This window comes from Loxodonta africana, chromosome 27 (assembly GCF_030014295.1).
Source record: "Loxodonta africana isolate mLoxAfr1 chromosome 27, mLoxAfr1.hap2, whole genome shotgun sequence".
NCBI classification, from domain to species: Eukaryota; Metazoa; Chordata; class Mammalia; order Proboscidea; family Elephantidae; genus Loxodonta; species Loxodonta africana.
The window spans coordinates 23372285-23397765 of NC_087368.1; the positions used below are offsets into that span (position 1 = coordinate 23372285).

Sequence of the window (25481 nt, forward strand, 5' to 3'; positions counted from 1 at the left end):
CAAGAAAGCAGCACTGGTAGCAGAGCACATCCTTTGGACCTGGGGTCCCTGCACCTTAGAAGCTCGTTGACCATGGGAAGACTGAGGACAAGGACCTCCTTCCAGAGCTGACAGAGAGAAAGCCTTCCCCTGGAACTGAGACCTTGAATTTGGACTTTTAGTCTACTTTACTGTGAGGAAATAAATTTGTCTTTGTTAAAGCCATCCACTTGTGGTGTTTCTGTTATGGCAACACTAGACGACTAAGATACCGCCCTTTTGGTAGAAGCGGAGGTGACCACGTCAGGCAACAGTGTGCCTATTTAGTAAATAATAATATTTAAAGAAAGAGACAGGAAAATATATCAATTATTAGCTTTTTCTTTTTTTTCTTTTTAAGAATTTAAGCTTATGAATTTATCTACGCCCACTATATTCATAATTACAATTTAATATCTGCATACAAAAGCTATGTAAAAATCCATTTTTCCCAAATATACAAATTTTCTTTTTGGATAGTTTAAAACATTTCGATCACAGATTTCAACAGAGTTTTAGGCTGAAAAACAATATTACCAATCTAGCAATATCACATAACACTGTTTGCAAAACAAAAATCTTCCAATGACTGTAAATCTTTTCCTATTCTGTAGTATTTTGCGATTCTCAGGGCATGAAAACATTACGGAAAAGAAAAAAAAAAGTGTTTTCTCTGAAGACAGCATAGGGAACCAACTTGGTTCTATGCTCGAATTCAAAAGGCCAAGTCAATTCCTGCTAACTTGTTGCCGTTGAGTCCATTCTGACTCATAGTGACCCTATGGGACAGGGTAGAACTGCCCCACAGAGTTTCCAAGGAGCGCTGGTGGATTCAAACTGCTGACCTTTTGGTTAGCAGCCGTAGCACTTAACCACTGTGCCACCAGGTCAATTAGGAAGAACTAAAAGAAAAAAGAAATTGCATAAGGTCAGTTGATTCATGCCCTGATATTTTTCCCTATTAACAATACCTGTGTAATTAAAGTGTCTTCTTTTGTCTTACATTGTGCTCCATAATTTACATGACTATTATCTGCATCCTGAGGAGGACAGATTTATAGTTGATTGTCTTTTGCATAAGGTGGGTCAGCTTTAACTGTGCAACAGAAAGCCACACACAGCGTTTTACCTGCACGATATTGCTCTCAGAGGCAATAGTAATTAGTGTGGAAACACATTAGAAATGCACATGTTTTGCATTTGCAAACACTTATACAGCACAGTAAAAATTCTGTGACAAGGCCAAACCTTTTTTTTCCCTAGTCTTGTGTGTGTGTGTTTAATTTTTTTTTTTTTTTTTTTAAAGATTAAAGTAAAATGTTTCCATTGTAAAAAATACACACCGGGCAAATCCTTACCTGGATAATAAATATCTACATCACAGTACAATAAAATTTCTTCTCTATAAAATTTAAATATGGATTATAGTCTATCGCTATCCAAAGAAACACTATGCTACTATTTTCCGTATTATTAAAATAACAGGAAAAATTATGAGCTTATTTTAGAACCTGATGCTATAGCCATTGAAAAGGGTAAAGAGATTCAAATGTCTGTCATCACTCTCCTTTTAGAGAGGAGCTGTGGCTGGATGATTCACTTAAATTCAGCTCATGAAAAAGGTTTAGCCTTATAAATGCTGGCTACATTTCAAAAACCGTAAGACTGATTTCATAATTAATGACTCATGCAGCAAAAGGTCAATATGACACGAATACGTTAGAGTTCCATAGAATAAAAATGTATCACCGACAATGACATGCTTTGAGGGTGCTCAGCAGTTCCTTGGAGGCTGAGTCTGGGGAGAGGCTTAGTGTTTAGGAGGGGACGAGGCTTGCACACCTGTTCCCGCAAGAGCAACTAGAAAAGCGTCACGGGGCAGAGCCGGGGCAGGCCGTCCACCCTGTGACCACACTGCAGGCTGAGGGTCATCGCTCAGGACACAGATGAGGGGGCATCAGTAGGCTGAGGCATCAACACGTCAAGTGTGTCATTGAGGACCGAGGCTCATTTGACTAGAAAAAGCTCTGAGGCGGCACGTGGTATTTTGAGCAGAACCATGAAGAAGAAAATTACTTTTTTTTTTTTTTCACTATTTCTGGAAATACTGCACATCTACACTGAAGAGCAAAGTACACTTAAGGGTCACACATATGCACGCACACACACACACACCCCACACTACTCATCTCCAAACGTTAACTGATTTATAAATAAGAATCCCAGTTGTACAGAAGTGTTCTGCTCTACTGGGACATCTCCCAATCATGGGAGATGGATGGGAAGGGTGTTTCAATCAGGTTCACACTAGATTTGAAAGTCTTGACAATATAAGGAAAAAAAAAAAAGCGGATTAAAATCCAGAGCAAATCCCTCACAATTGAGTCTTATGAGATGGAGTTTTGAGATGCTCTAAGTACCTCAATTAGTTACACAAGGAATGAGTTTACTTACTTCGACCACCAGAGCCCTGATCCTTTGAGTCCTTCTAGCATTTCCTGTCAACCTGACGTACACTCATACTTGTCCCACTCAGCCTATAGTATTAAGCCTCCAACAAGATTTTTGGACCAGCGGTTTGCCTGTATGAGGCAATCATTTGAGGGACTGAGGGCCAAACATGATTTTACATGGGACTGGCTGGGTTACTGTAGATATACCGTACTGTTTGGCCAATTCCCAGTCATAGTTAATCCCCAAAGCATTCTGATTTAGCTGTAGATCATCTCCGTACTTAATTTGAATCTGGGTGTGTCTGATGTAAGGGATTCTTGTCAAACAAAACAAGGAAAACTTGCCAGGGAAGGCCGCCTGAGGAGTCTGTGAACCCCTCCAGTGCCCCACCTGCTCACCTGCCTCTCTTTCCCTTCTGAGGGCAAACTTCACCCACACCGCACATCTTCTCTGAGTTACCTCGGAGCGTAGAAGGCAATTAAATGTTTCTATACCAGAGTTCTTCTCCAAGGAGAGTAAGCAGAGGGAACTGAGACGTTAGTAAAGTAAGCACTTGAGGAGAATGGCTAGAGGCTAACTAGAAAAAGCCAAACCAAAAAAAAAAAAAAAAAATATATGTAAATAAAGTCAAGGCAGGTAGTCTACCCACGACCTTCATAATTATAATTTCATCACTACTTACTTTCTCTGGTGACTTAGCAAGTTCCATGGTGATATTCTTGTTTCCTTTTTCCCAGAAGCCAGAATGATTGCTTCGGTGCATTAAACATACAATTTTCCCCCCAGATTACTTCCATCATACTTGGGGTTTTCAGTGCTGTATTCTACTTTTTCTAAGGCCATGCTACCGTCTTCTAAATAGTTCACTAGTATGATGTCAACTTCAACATCACTCTGAACCAGCATCATATACACTTTTCTTAACTGCTAATAGGGCCATGCTTTGGTCTAATAAAGCTAGAAACGTGAATATAAAAGAAACCATCCAAAGAACCAGAGTCTCCCCCTAGAAATTCATACAATGTTAGGGATGGGAAAGGTTTAGAGACCATCTAATCCAAATGACTTACTCAGCAGGTGAGAAAACCAAGACCCCAAATCACACATCTACCAATGGACAGAACACAAACTAGAACTCAGGCACACTGACTCCTGGGCCAGTTTATGCTCCATCGAACTTAAAAAAAAAAAAAAATTAGTCAACTTGGTTTTCACAGTGACTTACATTCCTTTGTTTTTAGGTGACCCTTACGGATATGGCTTTTTTCCCCCCAGATTCTCCAGGATAAGGCAGTAAAAGGCAGGCAAAGGAATAGTTTATCTCTACTATGCCAGTAAAAGATGAGGTACATTCAATTGCGTGGGTATATTCTTTGCTCGTTTTCTGAAGTTGAAGTGATGAGGTGTCACCATTTGTTTTGTGGGCACAATTTACCCCAGCATGGGGGAGGTGGTTGGGTAGGGGAGGTGGGAGAGTGTACGTGCACGTAGTCTGTAGGCATTTTCTGTGAGTATCAGTCAGTGGGAGCCCTGGTGGCACAGTGGTTAGGTGCTTGGCTGCTAACTGAAAGGTCGGTGGTTCGAACCCACCAGCCGCTCCTTGGGAGAAAGATGTGGCAGTCTACTTCCGTAATGATTTATAGCCTTGGAAACCCTATGGGGCAGTTCTACTCCTTCCTCTAGGGTCGCTAGAAGTCAAAATTGACTCGATGACATGGGGGAATAGTAGTAGTGTCAGTCAGGACAATGTTACAAGAGGGACAGAGAGGGTCAGTGGCAGGACCAGTATCTTCTGTCTTTGTTTAGTGACAGTCAAGCTATCTAATGCCTCAGACTCAGAGGGAAGATAGGGACTAGGAAACATCTGTGAGTCAGGCAAAGAGCTTGAGGATCTAAGACTGGCAGGAAGCAGTCACAGACCCTCAGAACACAGCATTTTCCTTCAACTCAGAAATGTAATCGCACTAATCCTTCCTCAGAATTCTTCCACAATGAGCCTCAAATTTCAGCTTGTTATCTCTCCTTTGATTAGAAGATCCGATCCAGAGGGAAATCTCTTGTCAGCTCAGTGAAGATGCAATCAGGGTAAATAACTTCGGGAGCTTGGGAGATGTCAGATCAGATGCCATTAAAAAGTGACAACATCCTCTAAATAAATTTGATGTCTGTGGAAATTTTCTCTGAGCCTAAACTGTAAAGCAGCTTTCCTACTGTGAGGTAATGTTATGGGAATTTTGGGACACTGTTGAGTTATTGATGTCGGTGAAGATTTCTAATTTCTTTTGGCTCACTGAAAAAGTTTCCCCCCCCCTTGCTGGCCTTAATCATTTAAATACCTGCACATCTTTGAGTCATTCTCTTGTATAGTGTGAGCTAAATCATAGGGTTATAAAAATTATATTGAAAACGATGGCTAATTTTACAGGGCACAAATATTCCTGTGCACTTCAAATTATGCTTCCTGGAGAGAATCAAGGCCTCCAAAAACAGTAAGCTCTTGAAGAGTTGCAAATTTGTTCCGACCTTTCTCTACAAAGTCGAAAGCCATTATCTAATCAGAGGTGGTCTGTGTCCTGCTAACTTCAGCCCTGCAAAAATCAGGATTGGATCAAGATGACAAGATTATCTTGGTTTTAAGGCTTCTTTAGTCTTCCGCCCTGGGTGGCGCAAATGGCTAAGCACTTGACTACGAGCCGAAAGGTTGGCGGTTGGAACCCACCCCAAGGCACCTCAAAAGACAGGCCCGGTGATCTGCTTCCGAAAAGTCACAGTCTTAAAAACCCTTTGGAGCAGTTCTACTCTGCACACGTGGAGTTGCCATGAGTCCCAATTGACTTGACAGCAACTAACAACAGCGACAGTCTTCTGTGGTGCCATTTTGCTTGCTGAGTTTCTGATCAGGGACAGATGGGAGCTGGTGATGGCTTGGTGCTGGTGAATTAATGATCGTTCCCCACCCCACCCCCACAGCTGTAAAGCCTTCAAAGCGGTCACATCAAAGGACTGGAGAACAAAAATGCAATAGTTACAAGTACCTGCATTCAAGGGGCAATTTCATCCATGTCTATGCCAAGGACGATCTCCCTTTCTCCCTCAAATAATCCCCCAACACAAAGAAACAAAGAAACAAACAAACAAAAAGAGCTAGGCGATGGAATGAAATGACACCCAGTAGTGCGGTAGGAATTATGAGAATGAATTCAGTCCGTCTAATCCTCGAACACTTCCAAGAACAAAGGGGGAAAGAGTTCCGTGGGACATTCCACCTTCATGTGCAGGAAGCGGCTGGCATGGCAGGCTCCGATCATCCGCAGGTCTGTCACCTTCATCAGGAGTTTTGGCCAAAAGTGTGTTACATGGTGTTTTCGGTAATTGATATAGTGTTCAAAGGCCAGCAGGAAACTATCTTGGTATTTTTCTATTCTTTCAACACAGGCAAGCCCTGGGCGATCTGAGGGGAAGAAAGACAATAGATGTTACGTCAGAGGTGGAAAGGAGAAGCCTTGCCTTGTCCAATCCAAGGAGGTGCCAACACTTAACATGCTCAACTGCTAACTGAAAGGTTGGAAGTTCGAGTCCACCTAGAGCTGACTAGGAAGACCTGGCAATCTACTTCCAAAAATCGGCCACTGAAAATCCCATGGAGTACAGTTCCACTCTGAGAGACATGGAGTTGCCATGAGTCAGAATCAGCTTGAAGGTGATTGGTTTGGTTAATGGGTGAGAAGCACATCTGGGGACTTTTCAACTCCTAGGAATGAGTGTGGATATAACCTATGAGGCTTGGGGCATCAGAGACCAAGATACCAGGGTAGTGGCATAAATTAGGTGAAAGGAATCAGTGCTTTGTTCAGACAGGCATTTTTGGTTTAGACCAATCACCTCCTTGTGTGTGGAAGGTGATGCCTCCCTTCTGGGTAAAGTAGGAGACGTCTAATGTACAGAGCTGAAATGCTCTGCGTAATGAGGGGAAAGATTTGTGTTTATACTGGCTGCCTGGGAGAAAGTGGAGGACAAGCATGGACATGAGGAGAGGGCAGAGATGTGAGAAGAGATTAGGAACATCGAAGGAGGCCTAGGAGCCAAAGGAGAAATGCCAGTCAGAAATTCCCTTGAAGACAGAGACGTAAAATATCCAATTTTAAGTTGTTTGCCAGGCTGTGATGTACCACCTCTTCCTTTCTCTTTCTTTATACCGTTAGTGAAAGTGCTACCTGCTATAGGTGCTTGGAGCCTTGGTGGAGGAGCAATGGTTATGTGCTCAGCTGCTAACCAAAAGGTTGGCCGTTTGAACCTACCTAGCAGTTCCATGGGAGAAACATCTGGCAATCTGTTTCCATAAAGATTATAGCCTAGGACACCCGATGGGGCAGTTCTACTCTGTCTCATGGGGTGGCTATGAGTTGGAATCAACTCAGTGGCATCTAACTGCAACAGGTACTTGGGGGTTGATGGTACTGTGGGAAATTAAAGGAAAAAGGGAGGTGAGCCACAGTAGGGTCATCATGGCAAAGAAGAGAATAATCACAATGGGGAGTGGGAGTGAGAAGTGACCATGGCCCTGGGAATCTTCCCAAGTCTTGAGAGGACCACTGGTCCTCCCAATATGTAGAAGGGTAAAATCAGTTTAAAACATTAAAACAAAACAAAACAAAACAAAACAAAACATAAGAAGGCTGACAACTGGGAAACATCCAGGCTGCAAACACTTGGGTTACAAAAGTAATTTGTAAACCTGGATGGATTCCTCATATAACTCCATGAACCTCAAACATCACCCTGTCCAGTTCTCCCCTGGTTTGTTCTCTGTAGCTCCAATCAAATGAATGTACATTCTAAGTGTTCAGCTATTTAGAAATCTAGATAAGGTTTGCTTAATCTGAAAGGCCTACCACCTGCCTGTCAGTTTATTGTACTGTGGTGGCTTGTCTGTTGCTATGATGTTGTAAGCTATACCACTAGTATTTCAAATACCAGCCAAGTCACCCATGGTGGACAGGTTTCAGCAGAGCTTCCAGACTAAGACTAGGAAGAAAGGCCTGGCAACCTACTTCTGAAAATCAGCCAGTGAAAACCCTATGGACCACAACAGAATACTGTCTGACATAGTGGTGGAAGATTAGTCCCCTAGGTTGGAAAGCACTGAAAATACATAGTGGCTGCAACAACAGACTTGAGCATACCAGTAATTGTGGAGACAGCAGAGGACAGGGAGACGTTTTATTCTGCTGTATGTGGGGTCGCCATGAGTTGAAGTTGGCTCCATGGCAACAAACAATAACAACGATCTGAAAGGAAAGACCAGGGCTCATGTCTCAATCCCACCTTCTGAGACTAAACAAAACACACAGGCTTTTGGAATTCCCTATCAGCTCAAATTGTGATTCGTGCATTTTTTATTTTGTGATGTCCTTCGTAGTTGAAGGTGCTATGGATCTGCTCATGCCCTCTCTCTTTCAGTCCCCTTTCTTCTCTCTCTTTGAGTGTGGACGAAGAATTCCCCATGGGACTCCTTAACTTTTGATCTAAAGAAAAAACCAGCGTAGTATTTCTCTAGATGTATTCCTTCAAAGGGTCAAATTAACTGGGGGTTTGTGGCATTAAAACTGTACTTTGATGAAAGACAAAGCTAAAATGGCCATATAAATGACGTAAAAAAAATGAACTGACATTTTGGTGATGCTGAAATTTGACTAAACATATTTACAAAGAGAGAATTTTTTTTAAAATCATGCTTTAAGTGAAAGTTTATAAACCAAGTCAGTCTCTCATACGAAAACTTATACACACCTTGCTATATACTCCTAGTTGCTCTCCCTCTAATGAGACAGCACACTCTTTCCCTCCACTTTCTGTTTTCATGTCCATTCGGCCAGCTTCTGACCCCTTCTGCCCTCTCATCTCCTCTCCAGACAGGAGCTGCCCACATAATCTCATGTGTCTACTTGAACCAAGATGCTCACTCATCACCAGTATAATTTTCTATCCCATAACCCACCCCAGTAGTCCAGTCCAATCCCTGTCTGAAGTGTTGGCTTTGGGAATGGTTCCTATCTTGGGCTAACATAAGGTCTGTGGACCATGACCTCTGGGGTCCTTCTAGTCTCAGTTAGACCATTAAGTCTGGTCTTTTTACAAGAATTTGGGGTCTACATCCCACTATGAGGAGAGAAATATTTTAAAGGTCAAAGACTGTCTACAGCTCAAGACAAAAATTCTCAACGAAATGTCTTGTATCATTTCCAGTTTAGCTCTCTGTTTATCACTGCAGGACCCAGGAATTTACTGAAAGGTTGGCAGTTCGAGTCCACCCAGAGGCACCTCAGAAGAAAGGCCCGCTGACTTACTTCCTGAAGATCACAGCCATTGAAAGCCTTATGGAGCACAGTTCTATTGGGGTTGCTGTGAGTTGGAACTAACTTGACTGTGACTGGTTTGATTTTTTGGTTTTAGCTTCTGGAAAAGACCTCAAAGTAAAGGACTATGATACTGTGTAACCCAAACGTCAAACAAATTGTGTGGCTTAAAAGAGAGTTCTGAGGATGAATTAGAGCAGGGATGGATTACCCAATGAGCAAGGTACGCACAGGCTCACTTGTGCTTACTTACTCATCAGTAGCTCACAACTTCACCCGTTTTTGTGTACCCGTTTTGTATTTTTTTCAAACCTGAGTGAAATTGTGCACTACAGATGAGTAAGTAAACACCAGTAAGCCTGAGTGTACCTTGCTTACAGGTTCCTCTGCCCCTGAATTAGAGCCTTGGAGCACTGATATGTAGGTATTATGTGCCAAATGTCAGGTGCCTTGTAATATTTTCCTGTTCCCGGCAATATTAACGAAAAGTGCCCAGGTCATTAGGATGAAGAAGATTTTTAAAAGTGATTGAGTTATATCATGGGGCTGTCAGGCAGTGACAGCCACATAAAATCAGAGACTTCAGAAAAATTATTCAGTTAAGCGTTTGATAGCGTTTCGTATCACATTCATAATTTTTTTTTACCAACTTTGCATTCTTTCTGTATCTACCTTACTTTGAACTTACTTAATAATCTATTTAAATTGATTCATTATAGAGGAAGCTTCATATTACTCAATAAATAAAAATCCATTTGCCATAAATAGAAGATAACTACAAAAATAGGTACACGGCAAAAACTTTATTAAATTTTTGCTCAAGGTTCTTACTGAAGACCGTACCTGAGATCCACTCTCTCTCTGTTATAAAGAGAGGTTGGCAAGAGTTAGAAAGGTGTTAAAGACAGGCTAGCACCATACCGAATCTCTTTCATTGCATTACTTAGGAGACATGATCAGAAAGAGAACTGTAAAAGAAATAACTTTGTCACTAGGTGACCTGACATTATTTAAAAATTCTACCACCAAAATTTCAGCCAAAAAATCATCTTGAGTCCCTCGAGGAGTAGAAACAAAGGGTAAAACAAAACAAAACAAAACAAAACCAGTTGCTGTCTCGTCCATTCCAGTTGCCCCATGTGTGTCAGAGTAGAACTGTGTTCTGGGGGGGTTTTCGATTGTTGATTTTTCAAAAGTAGATTGCCAGGCCTTTTTTCCAGGGTACCTCTGGATGGACCTGAACCTCCAACCTTTTGGTGTGCAGCTGAGCACTTAACTATTTGCACCACCCAAAGGACTCCCCTCCAGGAGTCTACTTCCATTTATTTAGTTGAATTTGTTTATTTTAAAAGAATCTAAAGCCAGAGAAGCTACGGGGCTCACCCAAGATCACACAGGTAGTCCTTAGGTAAGCTACAAATTTTAATTCTTTAAGCATAATTCTACTAAGTTAACTAGGGGAGCATCAACTTTACAAAGAATTCTCATTTTACTAGTCACTGAGATTTTGCCTGGATATTCAGCCATTTCTTGAATAAACATTTCCTGAATTCTACTAAACACTGGTCTAGGTGCTAAGTGTACAAGTAGACATGTCACTGTTTTCAAAAAATAAGTAGTTGAGAAAGAGAGAGAGAGAGACAGGTAAGCAGAGAGTTAAAGAGCAGCAACAAGTGCAGAGCCAGGGCTAGACTTAGGGTGCTCTGAAAATGTAGAAGATGACTCTGAACCACCTTCTACTTAAAGACTAGTTTTCCTGAAAGACCGTGGTGCATTTTGTATCCCTGAAGAAAGAAGTATTAGCGTTATTATTATCTACCGTTTACTGGTGGGAATTAGAGGTGTTCATAATGACCTACGGCAAATGAAAGATGGCTATGAGTTCTTTTCCATTCCTTCCATTTAGAGGAGGACTACTGAATCTGGACTGGTGCTGGAACAGGTTTGGGCTCATCGAATGTGCTAGAAGTGATGCTGTATAACTGAAGGCTGGACCTTAACAGCTCTGCAGCTTCTGCTTTCATGTGCTTGGAACGTTTCCTCTTGGAATCCAGCAGCCATGTAAAGTTCAACTACTCTACAGAGGAGAGGCCACGTGGAGAGAGGCCTGAGCTGTGCTGGATATCTCAGCCCCGGCCTCCGTCCGCCATCTTGGATGTTTCAAGCCAGGAAGTTTTGAGGCGATGTGTTACACAGCAGTCACCTGCCCACCCACCCATGTGCCATGGAGTTGATTCTGACTCATAGAACTGAAACTTGAGTTGTAGATGAGCCAAGAACACATTCTACGTCTCACTCATGGTTTCCAGTATTCTACTCGCACCCACATCCTGTATATGTAAAACTAGGAGGCAGGCTTGGCCAGCTAACACGAGGCAGGCTGGGTAGTATCCACTGAAGGTGGGACATTTCATGGAATCTTTCAGATAGTCTCCTTGGCTCTGTCCCACTACCCCAGGAGACTGCAAAAAACATGTGACACCGGATATCCTCCTTCAGTTTCCCTTCATCAGCAAACCCCTGATGGCTCCTTGAAGGAGGACGAGATACGATTCTGAAGCTAAAGGGAGGCTGAAAACTCATCAGGTGATCTGAATTAGCATCAGACAAGCAAAACCTCTGTGCAGACTCTCTTCAGGAAGTCTGTGCATACTTACCTGAAGACATCAGCAAAACTGCCTGGAGAAGAGCTACTTCAGTGTCGTCCAGGTTGAAAGAAGAAAGGGACATGCCCAGGTCAAAGATGGCGTCCGACACCACCCCAAGACCCCCGTTTTTCAGCTGGCCCCGCGTCACTGCCATTTCCCCGTTCAGGGTTAAAGTCTCGCTTTCTGGGTCGTAGCGCACAGCAGCGCGAAGGGACATGATCTCCATGCAGCATCCTTTGAGGAGGATTATCTGGTCTTCACATGGCAGCTGAAAAGAATCAGCCACATCAGCAAAGAACAAGGGGACAAGTGGCAGGAACAACATGCAGTATCTTAAAAGCAACAGAAATAACATTCTGTCATCAGCGTTAGTCCTGGATTCTTTGAGACTGTCACTTTTCCTTTCCTACTTGGCTGCAGACTTTCAGCAACTACCTTTAGTACTCCAAGTTGATTGGAACCTTCATCTGTTTTAATCTCAATAGTTGGCATTTCTTTCATGACAGATATAGATCTCTAACTGATATTGCAGTCATGTGTGAAACTGTGTTATAACCCGGTAGTTTGGGCTTTGTATTATAACCCCTGACTGATAGATAACTCCTTGAAGGTAGGGTTTATGTTAAACTCATCTCTGTTTTCTCTTACACATGGCATCATGCCTGCTAGACCAAAAAACCCCAAAACCAAACCCATTGTCATCAAGTAGATTCAGCCTCATAGCTACCCTATAGGACAAAGTAGAACTACCCCATAAAATTTCCAAGGAGCAGCTGGTGTATTTGAACTTCTGACCTTTTGGTTAGCAGCTGAATGCTTAACCACTGTGTGTAGATAGCTGTTCAATTATACAGGGAGCCCTAGTGGCACAGTGGTTAAAACGATCAACTGCTAACTGGCAGGACAGTGTTTCGAAACCAACAAAGGCTCCGTGGGAGAAAGACATAGCAGTTGGCTTTCATAGAGATTTACAGGCTTGGTAGCCCTATGGGGTCACTGAGTCAAAATCAACTTGAAGGCAGTGGGTTGAGTTCAATTAAATGTTGGCTATTTTGTATTTCATTAGGAAAAAAACTCAAAAGGTATCAGTTTGCTCCTTTAAGACTTTTATAATTTGATGTAAAAAAATCTTAAAATGCCAAACGTCTTACAGAGCCATTTTTGATCTTTATATTGGGTGGATTTTATCCATGTTGACATCTCCCTCTCATGAATACCTAGGGTTTATTTTGAGATGCTGTCATTCTGTGATTCTCTGATTACAAGAGAGATACCTAGTAAATTAAGTAATTCTGGTGAATTTCTGAGAAGAACATAACCCTAGGAGCCAGGAGGCCTGAGTTCTAGTTTTGTCCCTGCCTGAAATTCACTGGGGACCTTGGGCAAGGTTTTAACACCTCTGGGCTACGAGCATCTGTAAGTGACCTTCTAGTTCTATGCCTTTTTTAGAAACTCAAGGAAAAGCTTGTTTCAAAAAACAAAGAGAAGCACAGTTCCCGGCTAACCAGTAGAGTCAGTTGTTGACTTGGAGCTATAAGACAGAAATATTGGTGTGAAAAATACTAAATAGTAGATAATTGGGTTTAATCTCATTTGGTCACCGTGTTAATTAGGGTTTGTCGATGATGTGATAATGAGATGACATTAATAATAAAATATAAAAAAGGACTTGCTAAGCAAAATAATAAAAACTCAAAATTTTAGTTTTTGGAGGGGAAGAATGTTTACAAATGTTATTATCAAAATAATTTCAAAGGCCATTAGTTAATGGGTGCTTTTTTTTTTTTTTATAGTGAATCCACCTAATTTAATCTTGATAGCAATAGAATGAGATAGATATTCTAATTCCAATTTTACTTACAGATGTGGAAACCCAGGCACGGAAAGCTTAAATAACATGTTAGAGGTCACATGAATGTTTTGTAGATGAGGCTGGGATTTGAAGCTAGGTCTGTCAAAATCCAAAGTCAAGAGATTATAAGAACAGACTCTTGAAGTTCTTGAAGTATGGCTAAGTTTCCATAAACAATGAATATGTAATCAAACCAAACCCCTTGCGGCCTTGTCGACTCTGACTCATAGCGACCTTATAGGACACAGTAGAACTGCTCCATAGGGTTTCCAAGAAGCGGCTGGTGGATTTGAAGTGCCAACCCTGTGGTTAGCAGCCAAGCCCTTAACCACTATGCCACCAGGGCTCTGTTAAATTTAGGATATTACATAAAACTGAAAGTAATACTACTGAATTACATTTAAAATTCCATGTATCTCATACATTTCACCAAGCCAGCCTAGCCACCTCACCATTTCATTCCAAGCTGTTTAGCTTTTCTACAGAATGAAAGTCATTCATCTCTGGTTCTGGAATCCACATGTACAATTTCTCTCCTTCCCACAATTAAAAAAAAAAAACAAAAAAAAAAAACCTCTGTGATTTGCTTTTGTTTAGATTCTAATTTGTACTCCTCAGTAACCACCTTGGGTTCCCAAGTGCATAGTAGAAAATAGAAAACTCAAGCTTGGGTAGGTCTGCTATAGGTATTGGGGAACTGGCTGAAGAAGGTAGGCAGAGAATGGCTTTAATACCAAGGGCAGTGGTTCTCCGAGTTCGTCTCCACCAGAGTCACCTGAGGGCTTGTTGAACACTGATCTCTAGGCCCCACCCCCGAGTTTACATTCAGTAAGTCTGGGGTGGGGTCACAGACTTTGCCTTTCTCACAAGTTCCCAGGTGATGCTGCTGGTTCCTCAGGCCCCACTCTTGAGAACCACTGGCATAGAATAGCAAAGAACAGTTACTAATCAGATCCAGCTATTTATTGTCACAAAGTGCCCGTCACTTGGGCAGGCTCCACTTTTGTAGACTAGTCTGACTATAGATAAAGTAGAACTTTTTTTTTTTAAACCTATGAACTGTTCGTGATTAGATCAAATGTAAAGAAAAGCTGAATAAGTATTTGCAAAGGCATCACCGGTGGTTTAAAAACCATGCTATGTGCTGTTTGCCTTCAAGAGATGCAAATCCCTAGTGAGATTTGTTTCAACATGTGGGCAAATAATCTCTCAGTCACCTGAAGAAATGCTTTCATTGTGAGAATGCTCAGACAAGGGCCTGAGAGGCAGGGACACTCCACAGACTCTTCCTGTCTTCTTAAGAAAGCGTCGCTCGGTTTGACTAGCAAAGACGAAGGTGCCGTGCCCTCTGGGATACCTGTGCTGGGGTCTCAGAGAGCTGCTGTTACAGGCAAGCACCTGTGAGTGGTTCTCTGTATTTTTGGCAGCTCCACCAGCAATGTGTTTAGAGCCTTGCAAAACCCCAGGTGTCACACAAACCTTGCTAGGTTGGTTGACATGGGCCTTAGCAGAACCATCACCAGGAGCACAGTTTGAACAGCAGAGGCATCAAACTGGCTAGCAGAAGCTCCTGGCTCCCAAGACCAGCTGAGATCTCTAACTCATTTTCACAAGTAGCTCAGATCATTTCCTCTTTTGAGTTCCAAAGAAAGTGTAAAAGGCTAAAGGTCCCCTGGAGGCCACAAATGGCAGATCCACATGCATTTCTGCTGTAAAAATGGCCCCAAACTTGTTGGAAACAAAACAATATTTTCCACAGCAATTTGGAGACTACAGAATATCAGGGTTGAAAGAAAGATTGAATCATGAAAACGAAGCAGGCTTGGATTCCTGAGGAAAATGTGAAGAGATAAGCTTGCCTGTCACACATGGGCTTGGAAATTTCCATGCCGACCCCTCACCCTCACCACAGAAGTGTCGACAGCACCGTGTCTAAGTTACTGGAGGTGGTTTCTTTTCCTTAGAAAAAACAGCTGTTATCTCTCTTTAATGGTTGGTTTACCTGAGTTTTACATTTAAAAAAGCAAACATTTTTGGTGGGTATTCAAAGGGGAACATGTGAGTGGTAGGCTGGCTCAAGTTGTAGGGGTAGCCAACTCAATAGAATCCCTCTTCAGACACCAAGGACTTGGGCTGAGGGACACAGCCCAGAAAAAGAGGGCTAAGAACAGTCCAGGAAAACAAAGCCAAGCAACCAAAGATAAAAGAAAGGTGACACCCACAGTTGGCAAGAGTGAGAGAAAGGGAGCACTCTCGGTCGCAGCTGTTGAGAGTGTACAACCTTTCTTATGGGCAGTTTGGCAACACATAGAAAGTTGTGAAAGGTGCACATACTGTGGTCTTTCAGTTCACTTCTAGGATTTACCTTTAGAAACAGTCAGTGATGAGAGTAGGGTGTGGCCACCAGAGTATTCGTTGCAGCATGCTTATATTAGTGAAAAATTGGAAATGAACTAAAGATCCAATAAAAATAAATAACCTAAATTATGGTTGATCTAGTCTTTGGAATGGTGACCCACGTGTGTCACAGCAGAACTGTGCTCCATAGGGTTTTCTTTTCTTTTTAAAATAATATTTACTGTGTTTTTGACGGAAGTTTATACAGCAAATTAGGTTCCCATTTCACAATTTCCACACAAATTTTTCAGTGGCATCGGTTACATTCATAGGGTTTTAAGTGGCTGATTTTTCAGAAGTAGCTAGCCAAGCCTTTCTTCCAAGGTGCCTCTGAGTGGACTTGAACCTCCAATATTCTGGTTAGCAGCCAAGTTTGTTAACTGTTTGCAATATCGAAAGACTCCATGAGTCAGATTTGACTTGGCAGCAACTGGTTTCCTTTTGGTTTTTGTTCTTTGGAATGGAGTCCCTGGGCGGTAAAAATGGTTAACATGCTTGGCTGCTATCTGAAAAACTGGCACCGCTGAAGAGAGTCCTAGTGATCTACTTACAACAAACCAGTTACTCAGGGAACATCTAGCTCAACTGGCATAAAATATTGTATAAAGAAAATGTTCTACATTCTACTTTGGTGAGTAGTGTCTGGGGTCTTAAAAGCTTGTGAGCAGCTGTCAAAGATATTCCGCTGGTCTCACTCATTCTGGAGAAAGGGAGAATGAAGAAAATCAAAGACACAAGGGAGAGGTTAGTCCAAAGGACTAATGGACCACAACTACTACAGCCTCCATCAGACTGAATCCAGCACAACTAGGTGGTGCCTGGCTATCACCACTGACTGCTCTGACAGGGACCACAATAGAGGGTCCCAGATAGAGCTGGAGAAAAATGTAGAACAAAATTCTAACTCATGAAAAAAAAAAAAAAAGACAGACTTACTGGTCTAACAGAGACTGGAGAAACCCCGGCAGTATGGTCCCCAGACACCCTTTTAGCTCAGTAATGAGGTCACTCCTGAAATTCACCCTTCAGCCAAAGATTAGACAGGGCTATAAAGCAAAACAAAACTAAATGGGCACACCAGCCCAGAGGCAAGGATGAGAGGGCAGGAGGGGACAGGAAAGCTGGAAATGGGGAACCCAAGATCTGGAAGGGGAGAGTGTTGACATGTCATGGGGTTGGCAACCAATGTCACAAAGCAATATGTGCATTAATTGTTTAATGAGAAACTAGTTTGCCCTGTAAACCTTCATCTAAAGTACAATAAAAAACAAAAAAACAGCTATTGAAAACCCCATGGAGCACAGTTCTACTCTGACATGCTTGGGGGTGACCATGAGTTGAACTGACTGAATGGTTACGGGTCGTGGTGGCAGACTCTGGACTATTATGAGGTCATTAAAAGTCATTTTGTAAAAGAATACTCAAATGATATATTCTACAGTTGAAGGTAATAAATTAGTTACAATGGGGTACTGATCATATACTATTTCTTTATTTCAGTGTTGATTATGTGGGTGTGTTCAGCTTGTGAAAATTCATGGAGCTGCACTTTCATGATACGTGTTTACTCTTCAATAAAAAGTAGAAGAAATGAAAGTATATTATGATAAACACTACATTAATATATTTCATATTATGACCATAATAATACTAATTATGACATAATAATACTTATTATGTGCTAAGCATTTTACATACATTATCCCATTTAATTCTCCCAACATACACATATATGTATGTGTGTGTAAATGTGTGTATGAGTATGTACACACACATCCATATATTTGAAAAAAGACTATAGTAGGGACCAAGATGCTAACAATATTAACTCTTGGTGGTGTTACCATGGGTGATTATCTTTGTTATATTGTATAAATCTTCAATGAAAATATATGATTTCTGTAATATCCATCAAAACTCTAACCAATGGTAATTTTAAAAGAAGATCATGTCAGGGACATAAAAAGCTCCACGCCAAATACAGATATAGTCAGGATTCCTTCATCTAGACTCCTCTGAGGTATGGGGTATGAATGGTTCCTGGTTGTACCAGGTACCCTGACCCCCGCCACAACGAAGCTTAGAAGAAGGAAGACGTTCTCTCCCAGCATCCTGAAGCCCACCCACTGCACTGTCCTCCTGGATATGGTGTTTGCGGAGGCTCAGAAATAGGCAATGGGAAGTGTTCCCATCAGTGTCTGGGGGCTCTCTGATTCCAGCTGGGCTCTGTTTATTATAAACTCAAAGACACAAATGAGCTAGGAAGCAAAGGCAGGGAGTCATTCCAGGTGAGGAAACTCAGTGTCGTTCTAGGTGAGACTAGAATCACTTAGCCCTTGGTAGCTTGTGTAAGAGGCTCTCAGCAGTAAGTGGCCCTCTCATTTGGTATATGTCTGGGTCCCCTTGGAGGTGTGAAGAACAATAGGTTGGAATCTCATGAGGTTTATCGAAGGGAGAAATTCTCCATAAAACATAATTGGCCCCACTTGATTCAAAAAAAGGAAGATTAGGGCAGAATGATAATGTAAAAGATGAAATAATAGCAGTATTATCAGCTAAAATTTATGGAATACTTTTTATGACTCATGCACTGTGCTAAGCACTTTACATATGTTATGCCATTTTAATTCTCCCAACAGCCTTACAGGTAGGTACAATTATGATTCCCATATTAAAGATGAGATAACTGAGGTTTGAAGACATTGAATCACTTGTCTGAGCTACTAAGTCACAGAGCTAGGATTCTCGTCCATGCGACTAACTGCATAGCCCATGTCCTTAGCTACCACACAGTAGGGCTGCCCAAGTTAGAGATGAAGTATCCCAAAGGGAAGGTGCATAAACTCTGTTGTATGAAGGCTTTCCTAAAGATGGGACAAGAAAGGGCGAGCTTATAAGAAAAAAGATTTAAGGAGATATTAAGGAGAACCTTGCTCTGTGGATGCCATTTAACTTATTCTTGAGGATTAAAAATGACCACATGGCCATCTTGCCAGGATAAAGAAAGCAGTGTTTTGTAGTTGAAAGACTATGGTTCAAACCATGGCGCCATATTTGGAAAAGTTAATTGAATCTCTCTGATCTTAATTTTCCCCATCTGTAAAATGGGCTTAATAGCTACCTGCAGATCTGTTTTAAGAATTGGATTTAATGTGGGTAACATGGAGCCTGGTAGCTAGGGCACGGTAGGTTATTTCTTCCATTATATCCCTGTGCCTGGAGTTAGGTGGATGGATGCATCTCGATCGAACTCACGTGGACAGCTAATGAATGATGACTGAAGAGAGAAGATGGGAAAATAAAAATTAAATAGAGTGCATTTTCATTTTGTACTGACACTGCTCTCATATGACTAAATCCCTACTAATTAATATTAAATTATAAATAATACCCAATATTCCTGGAAACTGGTGGAGCTATAATGAAAAATAATGCAGAAGGAAAAACAATTCTTACCTCACAAAACATAGGCAACTTTTTGGCAAAATCCACCACTCTGGTAATTGCTGGTGTGATGATTTTTGTAAAATGGCTGAAGGCTTCCAAGTCAACCTTTCCACCTTCTGGGGCATTTACTATTGGTGCTTGTCCAATATCTTCGGGCTAAGGAGGAGAAATAAGAAAGATTTAAACAAAGACTTGAAGGGATCTTTATTTTTTATAGTTCTCATGTGGCAGAACATGTCTTATGAGTTGATACACTATAGAGTTCTCATATCATTTATTTCTCCAAGCAGAGATATATGTCATGGCTCTTGCTTTAACAGGCTCCCAGTGATAATGCTCAAAGGATTGCTGGCGAGAGAGAGAGAGAGAGAGAGAGGGAGACAGAGGCAGAGACAGAGACAGAGACAGAGACAGAGAGAACAGGAATTTGGGTTCAGCTTCTGAATGCAGAAATGAGGGGAACTAACGCCAGGAGACATCAATTCTAGGGGCTCTGGGATGGTATTTCCAGAGCCCTGCCCATTTGGTGTGTGTCTGAATAGACTCTCTGGCAATGGGTTTGAGTTTTGGTAATACGCCCCTTGCTTGCCTCTCCAACTGTCTTTCAGGAAATTGTGAATGTGATCAAAGGCATCAGAGTCACTTGGGTCCAGCTTTGCTTAGAGCCATAGGGTGTGAAGGGTGTGAAGGGTGTGAAGGGTATGAAGGGTGTGAAGGGTGTGAAGGGTGTGAAGGGTGGGGCGGGTGGGAGGGGGCAGAAGTGACACTGAGTAGGCCAAGCAAGGCTGAATTCTTCACTTGCTGAGCAGTAAGGGTGCTGCCTGTGACAAGACTTTGGTCTAACACTAAAACAAAATAAACAACACTAAACCTGTTGCCATCAAGTTGATTCCAACTCATAGCAACCTCATAGGACAGAGTAGAACTCCCCCATAGGGTTTCCCAGGAGCAACTGGTGGATTCGAACTGCCAACCTCTGGTCAGCGGCCAGACTCAACCACTGCACTACCAGGGCTCCTTGGTCTAACATATTAGTTCCTGAATGTCACTGTGTATCAGATTCATCTGGGTTCCTGATTCAGCAGGTCTGGGCGGAGCCTAAATGGGTGCATTGCTAACAAGTTCCCAGGCGATGCTGACGCCGCTGGTCCTGGATCACACACTTGGAGAACCACTGGCCCAACACAGCAGCCAAATCCAGCTCAGAGCAATGCAGTTACGTTGTTTCTTCTCACATTTCCCCAGTTAGTCTCCGTATCTAATTTTTAGCAGGAGGAAAAGCAAAAGATGATTCTTTGTTGTCACCTTGCGGGGTCCACAGGAGCAGCCCAGGCCCCCAAGGGCGGGGTAAGAGCTGTGATTATGGCCTCAGGGGAGGACTTTTAAACAGGTTACATAACAGACTCTGGCAGCATTTACCTTTTTTGGATTACCCAGCAGGTTTTTCTCTTTACTTTTTATTTCGTCTTACTTTATTTTTATTGTTTGTTTTAGTAGCAGTGAGAAATGGGAAAGACACTTGGTGTCTGATATGTTTTTAAAATAAGTGAGGAGGTTTTAGGCCAACAGCTGGCAAGACAAGTCCATGGAAGGCCACTGTTCTGCTGGGTTTCCAGATGCAGATGGAATTGATGGAATAATCAATTAATAATAAAAATTAACAATAACCTCCTCTATCTCCCAGTCTTTCTCCCTCACAGATTGAACTAAGGGGAAAAGGTACATCGGTTCCTTTGGGTATCGCTGCTCTCTGATAGAAGGAGCCCCGGTGGTGCAAATGCTTTGTGATTGGCTGCTAACCTTAAGGTTGGTGGTTCAAACCCACCCAGCAATTCCGTGGAAGAAAGACCTGGTGATCTGCTTCCATAAAGAGTATGGCCTAGAAAACCCTATGGGGAAGTTCTACTCTGTAACACATGGGGTCGCCATGAATCAGAATTGACCCTTACGGCAACAGATTTGGTTTTTATTTTTTGCTCCCTGATAGGAACTGTACTTACTATGCTTGTCCTTCAGAACCCCTGTTGGTTCTTTATAATAGTTTCTTGCCCCTGAAAATGAGGCTCATCTTACCTGCTTTGTCCACTTTATAGCTCTGTTATGATGCTAAACTGATAAAACGAATGCGAGCGCATGTTTAAAAGGGTCGGGTGTTATATCCACCATTAATCTGTTAGTTTGTCATACCGTGATGGCTTGCATGTTGCTGTGATGCTGGAAGGTATGCTACCAGTATGCCAAATGCCAGCAGGGTCACCCATGGTGGACAGGTGTCAACAGAGCTTCCACATTCAGACAGACTAGGAAGAAAGGCCTGGCAATCTGCTTCCAAAAATTAGCCAATAAAAACCCCATGGATTACAAGAGAATACTGCCTGATATTGTGCTGGAAGGCACTCAAAATACATACTGGCTGCAACAGTGGACTTGAGCATGTCAGTGATCATGAAAATGCTGCAAGATTGGGCTAAGTTTCATTCTCTTGTACGTGGGGTTGCCATGAGTTGGGGCTGACTCACTGGCAGCTAGCAACAACGATGTGGTGTTATACACACATGCACATGTATGTAGGTTAAATTTTTCTTAGAAATAAAAATATTTTAATTAACATGCCTTTGGCCTGGTTGAACCCAAACATCTCCTCGTTGAATACCAATAGATCTAATTTGATTGTATTTAAATGGTATTCAGTGTCCCGTGAAATGTCAATAGGTGTTAAAAAAAAAAAATTTTTTTTTTTTAAGAGACTTATAAAGTAGACTGGTGTTCCTTAACTCCGGGGGTGTGTGGGATATTTGAATCACCACCTGCGACATCTCTAAAATATCTGAAAAAAACAAGGGAAATTATGCAAGGAAATAGGGCAATTTAAATTAAATTTAAACCCCTAAATGTAACAACTTCACAAGTCTTTCTTCTGAAAAATAAATACCAGGCTAGAAAAAGTATTTACTTTTAAGCCTCTGGATATTTAATGACAAATACAATTGCTGTAAGTAAAAGCCCCCTATTCTATATCATGGAATAGTGGTAAAGCGCTACGGCTGCTAACCAAAAGGTCGGCAGTTCGAATCCACCAGCAGCTCCTTGGAAACTCTATGGGGCAGTTCTACTCTGTCCTACAGGGTTGCTAAGAGTTGGAATAGACTTGATGGCAACGCATTTGGTTTTTTGGTTACTCTATATCATTAGTATTTATTACATAATGGATCTCAGATGCTAGAAAACACAAATTTTATGCATATATATATATATATATATATATATATATAACTTAAAAATCCCCAAACTTATTGTTGTCAAGTGGATTCCAACTCATAACAACCCTAAAGGACAGAGTGGAACTGACCCATAGGGTTTCCAAGGAGTGCCTGGTGGATTCGAACTGACCTTTTGGTTAGCAGCTGTACCTCTTAACCACCACACCACTAGAGGTTCCACACACATATGCAGTGACCTGAGTTAACATCAAATATAAGAAATTAAGGTTGGGCAATGTAACCTTATTTGCAACTTCCTCAAAGATTTTCACCTACAAGGACAATGTAACATTTTAAAAGATATTTGGAAGATGTTAAAAAGTAAAAAGGATACAAATGTTTGATGTCAATTAAATCTCTTAAATACCTTATTACAGATGATAGCTTTGTAATCCCCTAGATGGTATATGTTTGCTCATATACACACATGTGTTTGTGCAAACAGGATCAAGCTCAGAACCCGCAATAAGTCTCTGGCTTGTAGATTAACAAGTGTAGACCTGTGGGAAAGTCTGCTTTTTGCTTCCGTGGCCTTCACTTGCTCATGGTGGGACTTCTGACTGATTCTGACTTCCCTTCTCCCCCCTCTTGCCTGTCCTAAATGGGTGGCCTGAGCCAGCCCAGCTGATCTCCTCAGGTCTCCCCCCAGCCTGCTTTGCACTTTTCCATTTCACTGCTGCCTTCTCTTCTCCTCTCCCCAAAGTCCCCACTTCCACATCTCATCTCTTTGCATTCTGAATCCCACCTATTCTTTAAGACCCAACTCAAATTCTGTCTTTTCCTTCAAGCCTTCCCAGATGACCTATGTTTGAAATGATGTCTACCTCATCTGCATATTCATGGCTACCCATGTGTATCACTCATCTGCCTATTATCACAATCATTTTTTATTATAGTTATATGGGTACACCTCTGAGATATGAACTTCTGGAGAGGGGAAAAGTAAGCCTTAAGTAACTTTGGCTACTGTGTACAAGAAATTGGGCCAAGTTGGTGGAAAATAGAACTTGTGTTGGTTGAGTGAGTGAATACATATATTTTTATGCATGTTTATACCTTTATGCAACCAATATTTATTGAGTAACTACTATGGGCCAGGCCTATTTCTAGAAGGTGAGGTTACGGCAGTGGTCTGTCCATCCTCAAAGAACTTCCGTTATCAGTGAGGGAAGGCAGACAATAAATAAGAAGAATACATTCACAGAATTATTTCAGTTTGTGGTAAGTCTGGAGGTGATGTGAGGGTACATGGAGATGAGGAGATGGGGTGGACAGTCAAGGCCCCTTTGAGCAAGGACATATGTGCTTAGAGTTGAATGTCATGGAGGCAGCCTTCCATAGAGCCAGAGGAAGAACATTTAGGCAGAAGGCAAAGCCAATGCAAAGCCTAGAGGCTGGACAGGAGGCCCCTGTGGTTAGTTCTCAGAGCCATGGTGGTGCAGTGGTTAGGAGCTCAGCTGTAACCAAAAGGCTGGCAGTTCAAATCCACCAGCCACTCCTTGGAAACCCTATGGGGCAGTTCTACTCTGTCCTATAGGGTTGTTACGAGTTGGAATGTTTTTTTTTTTGTTGTTGTTGTTGGCTAGTTCTCAGTGATGATGTGAGATGAAGGATCGGAGACAGGCCAGGGTCCCCTAATCCTGGGACTTGTAGGCCACGGAGAGGAGGTGGTCTTATTCTAAAATCAATGGGACGTCCACTGAAGCACTTTAAACAGGAGAGCAGCAAGGTGAGATTTATGACTTCGGTGTGCGGAAGGGGTGTGGAGAGCCACAGGAAGAAACAGGCAGGCTGCAGCAGTAGTTTGGGCACGAGGTAAAGTGGGCTGGACTTCCCGGGTGGCAGTGGAGACGGAGAGGAAGAATTCAAGGCCTATAGTGGAGGCTGAAGACAAGGATTTCCAGTGGACTGGACATGGGGGTGGGGGACAGTAAAGAACCCATAGTGGCTCATCTGGGGTAGAGGGGTGTGAAAAGAGAGATTCCGGTGCGTGAACAGGTGTGCATCACCCTGGGCACTCGGGGAGCTTGGTGTTACACGAATCACAACTACCTGGCTTTCTGCTTTGACTGTTCCATCAATATTGCTCAAGGTGAGTGGGAAATGTTGCCAGATGACCTCTTTGAGAGTGGCTGGCTCAGAGATAAGGACTAGGCTTGAACAAGGCTGCTGTTTGGCATAGGTGAAGTGGGTGGGGCCAAATGGGGGTGCCTCCCTGTGTCTGCTCACACATAGGGCGTCTTCTTGCACCTTTGCAAAGATGGGCCATAAGACCCAGGTAGATAGTGAGTTAATGCCTTGGGCCTTTGGGCATAACTCAGGTCCACCCTTTTGCCATGGTAAGCAGGGATAAGATGATGAGGGTGGTGGTGGTAGTATATGTAGAAACCACTGACGTGGCTGTTAACGACATGCCAAGCACTGTTAGGCCTCTTGTATCTATCGCTTTTATAGCATCCAGTAAGGACATAAGAAAATTAAGCCTTAGAGAGGTAAAATAACTCACCAAACGTCACACAATTAAGAAGCCACAGAGGCAGACATTGAATCCAGGCTCTCTGGTTCCAATGGTGGTACACATAACCACTTCTACCTGCCTTCTTCTGATGTGATTGTAATAATTTTGGCTGTTGGGTGCGTCCTTGACTTCTGCTTACCCTATGACCTGTCCACACAGTGCACACATAGCCAAATCACACATGCTGCCTGACCCTCTGCTTATCTGCCTTCTCTGAGGCTACTCCAAACGTGAATGTGTGAAATCCAACTGTAGCTCTTCCAGGGGAAGAGTAGGGCAGGTCGGCCTAGCTCTAAAGGTCACGTTTTATACTTGGATGTAAAATCCATCTAAAGCCACACCTTTGCATGTGAACTAAGGGAGCGAAATAATAACACTTGGCCAACAGACAATCTTGTTGCTGGTATGGGATCTGGGCCAAACCCAAGGTCTCATCACCGCTGGGAGGTATAGAAGTGAGTCCCCTTGGTGGAGAGACACTACTTTCCATTGCTTGTCATCAGAGGCTCAGCCCAGATTAACTTTTCATCA

At 42.3% G+C, this 25481-nt stretch overlaps 1 protein-coding gene and 1 long non-coding RNA gene across 40 annotated transcripts in view; one reads left to right on the forward strand and one right to left on the reverse strand.

Annotated features, from left to right (window-relative positions):
• The window catches only part of LOC135228762 (uncharacterized), an 81064-nt gene extending 64401 nt beyond the window's left edge, over positions 1-16663 (forward strand). Inside the window, exons 2-3 of one of the 3 annotated variants that reach the window (XR_010319592.1) lie at positions 5908-10236; positions 10735-16663. This is a non-coding gene — a long non-coding RNA (uncharacterized LOC135228762). The remainder of the gene's footprint in view (positions 1-5907; positions 10237-10734) is intronic. The other 2 variants (XR_010319590.1, XR_010319591.1) reach the window with 2 other exon arrangements.
• THRB (thyroid hormone receptor beta) overlaps positions 1295-25481 on the reverse strand; it is a 414019-nt gene continuing 389832 nt past the window's right edge. For all 37 annotated transcript variants that reach the window (XM_064277386.1, XM_064277393.1, XM_064277373.1 and 34 more), the window contains 3 exons: positions 19182-19328; positions 11486-11744; positions 1295-5923 (listed from right to left, as the gene is read on the reverse strand). In XM_064277386.1, coding sequence (XP_064133456.1) covers positions 5682-5923; positions 11486-11744; positions 19182-19328 — 648 coding nt within the window. In that variant the 3' untranslated portion in view covers positions 1295-5681. The remainder of the gene's footprint in view (positions 5924-11485; positions 11745-19181; positions 19329-25481) is intronic.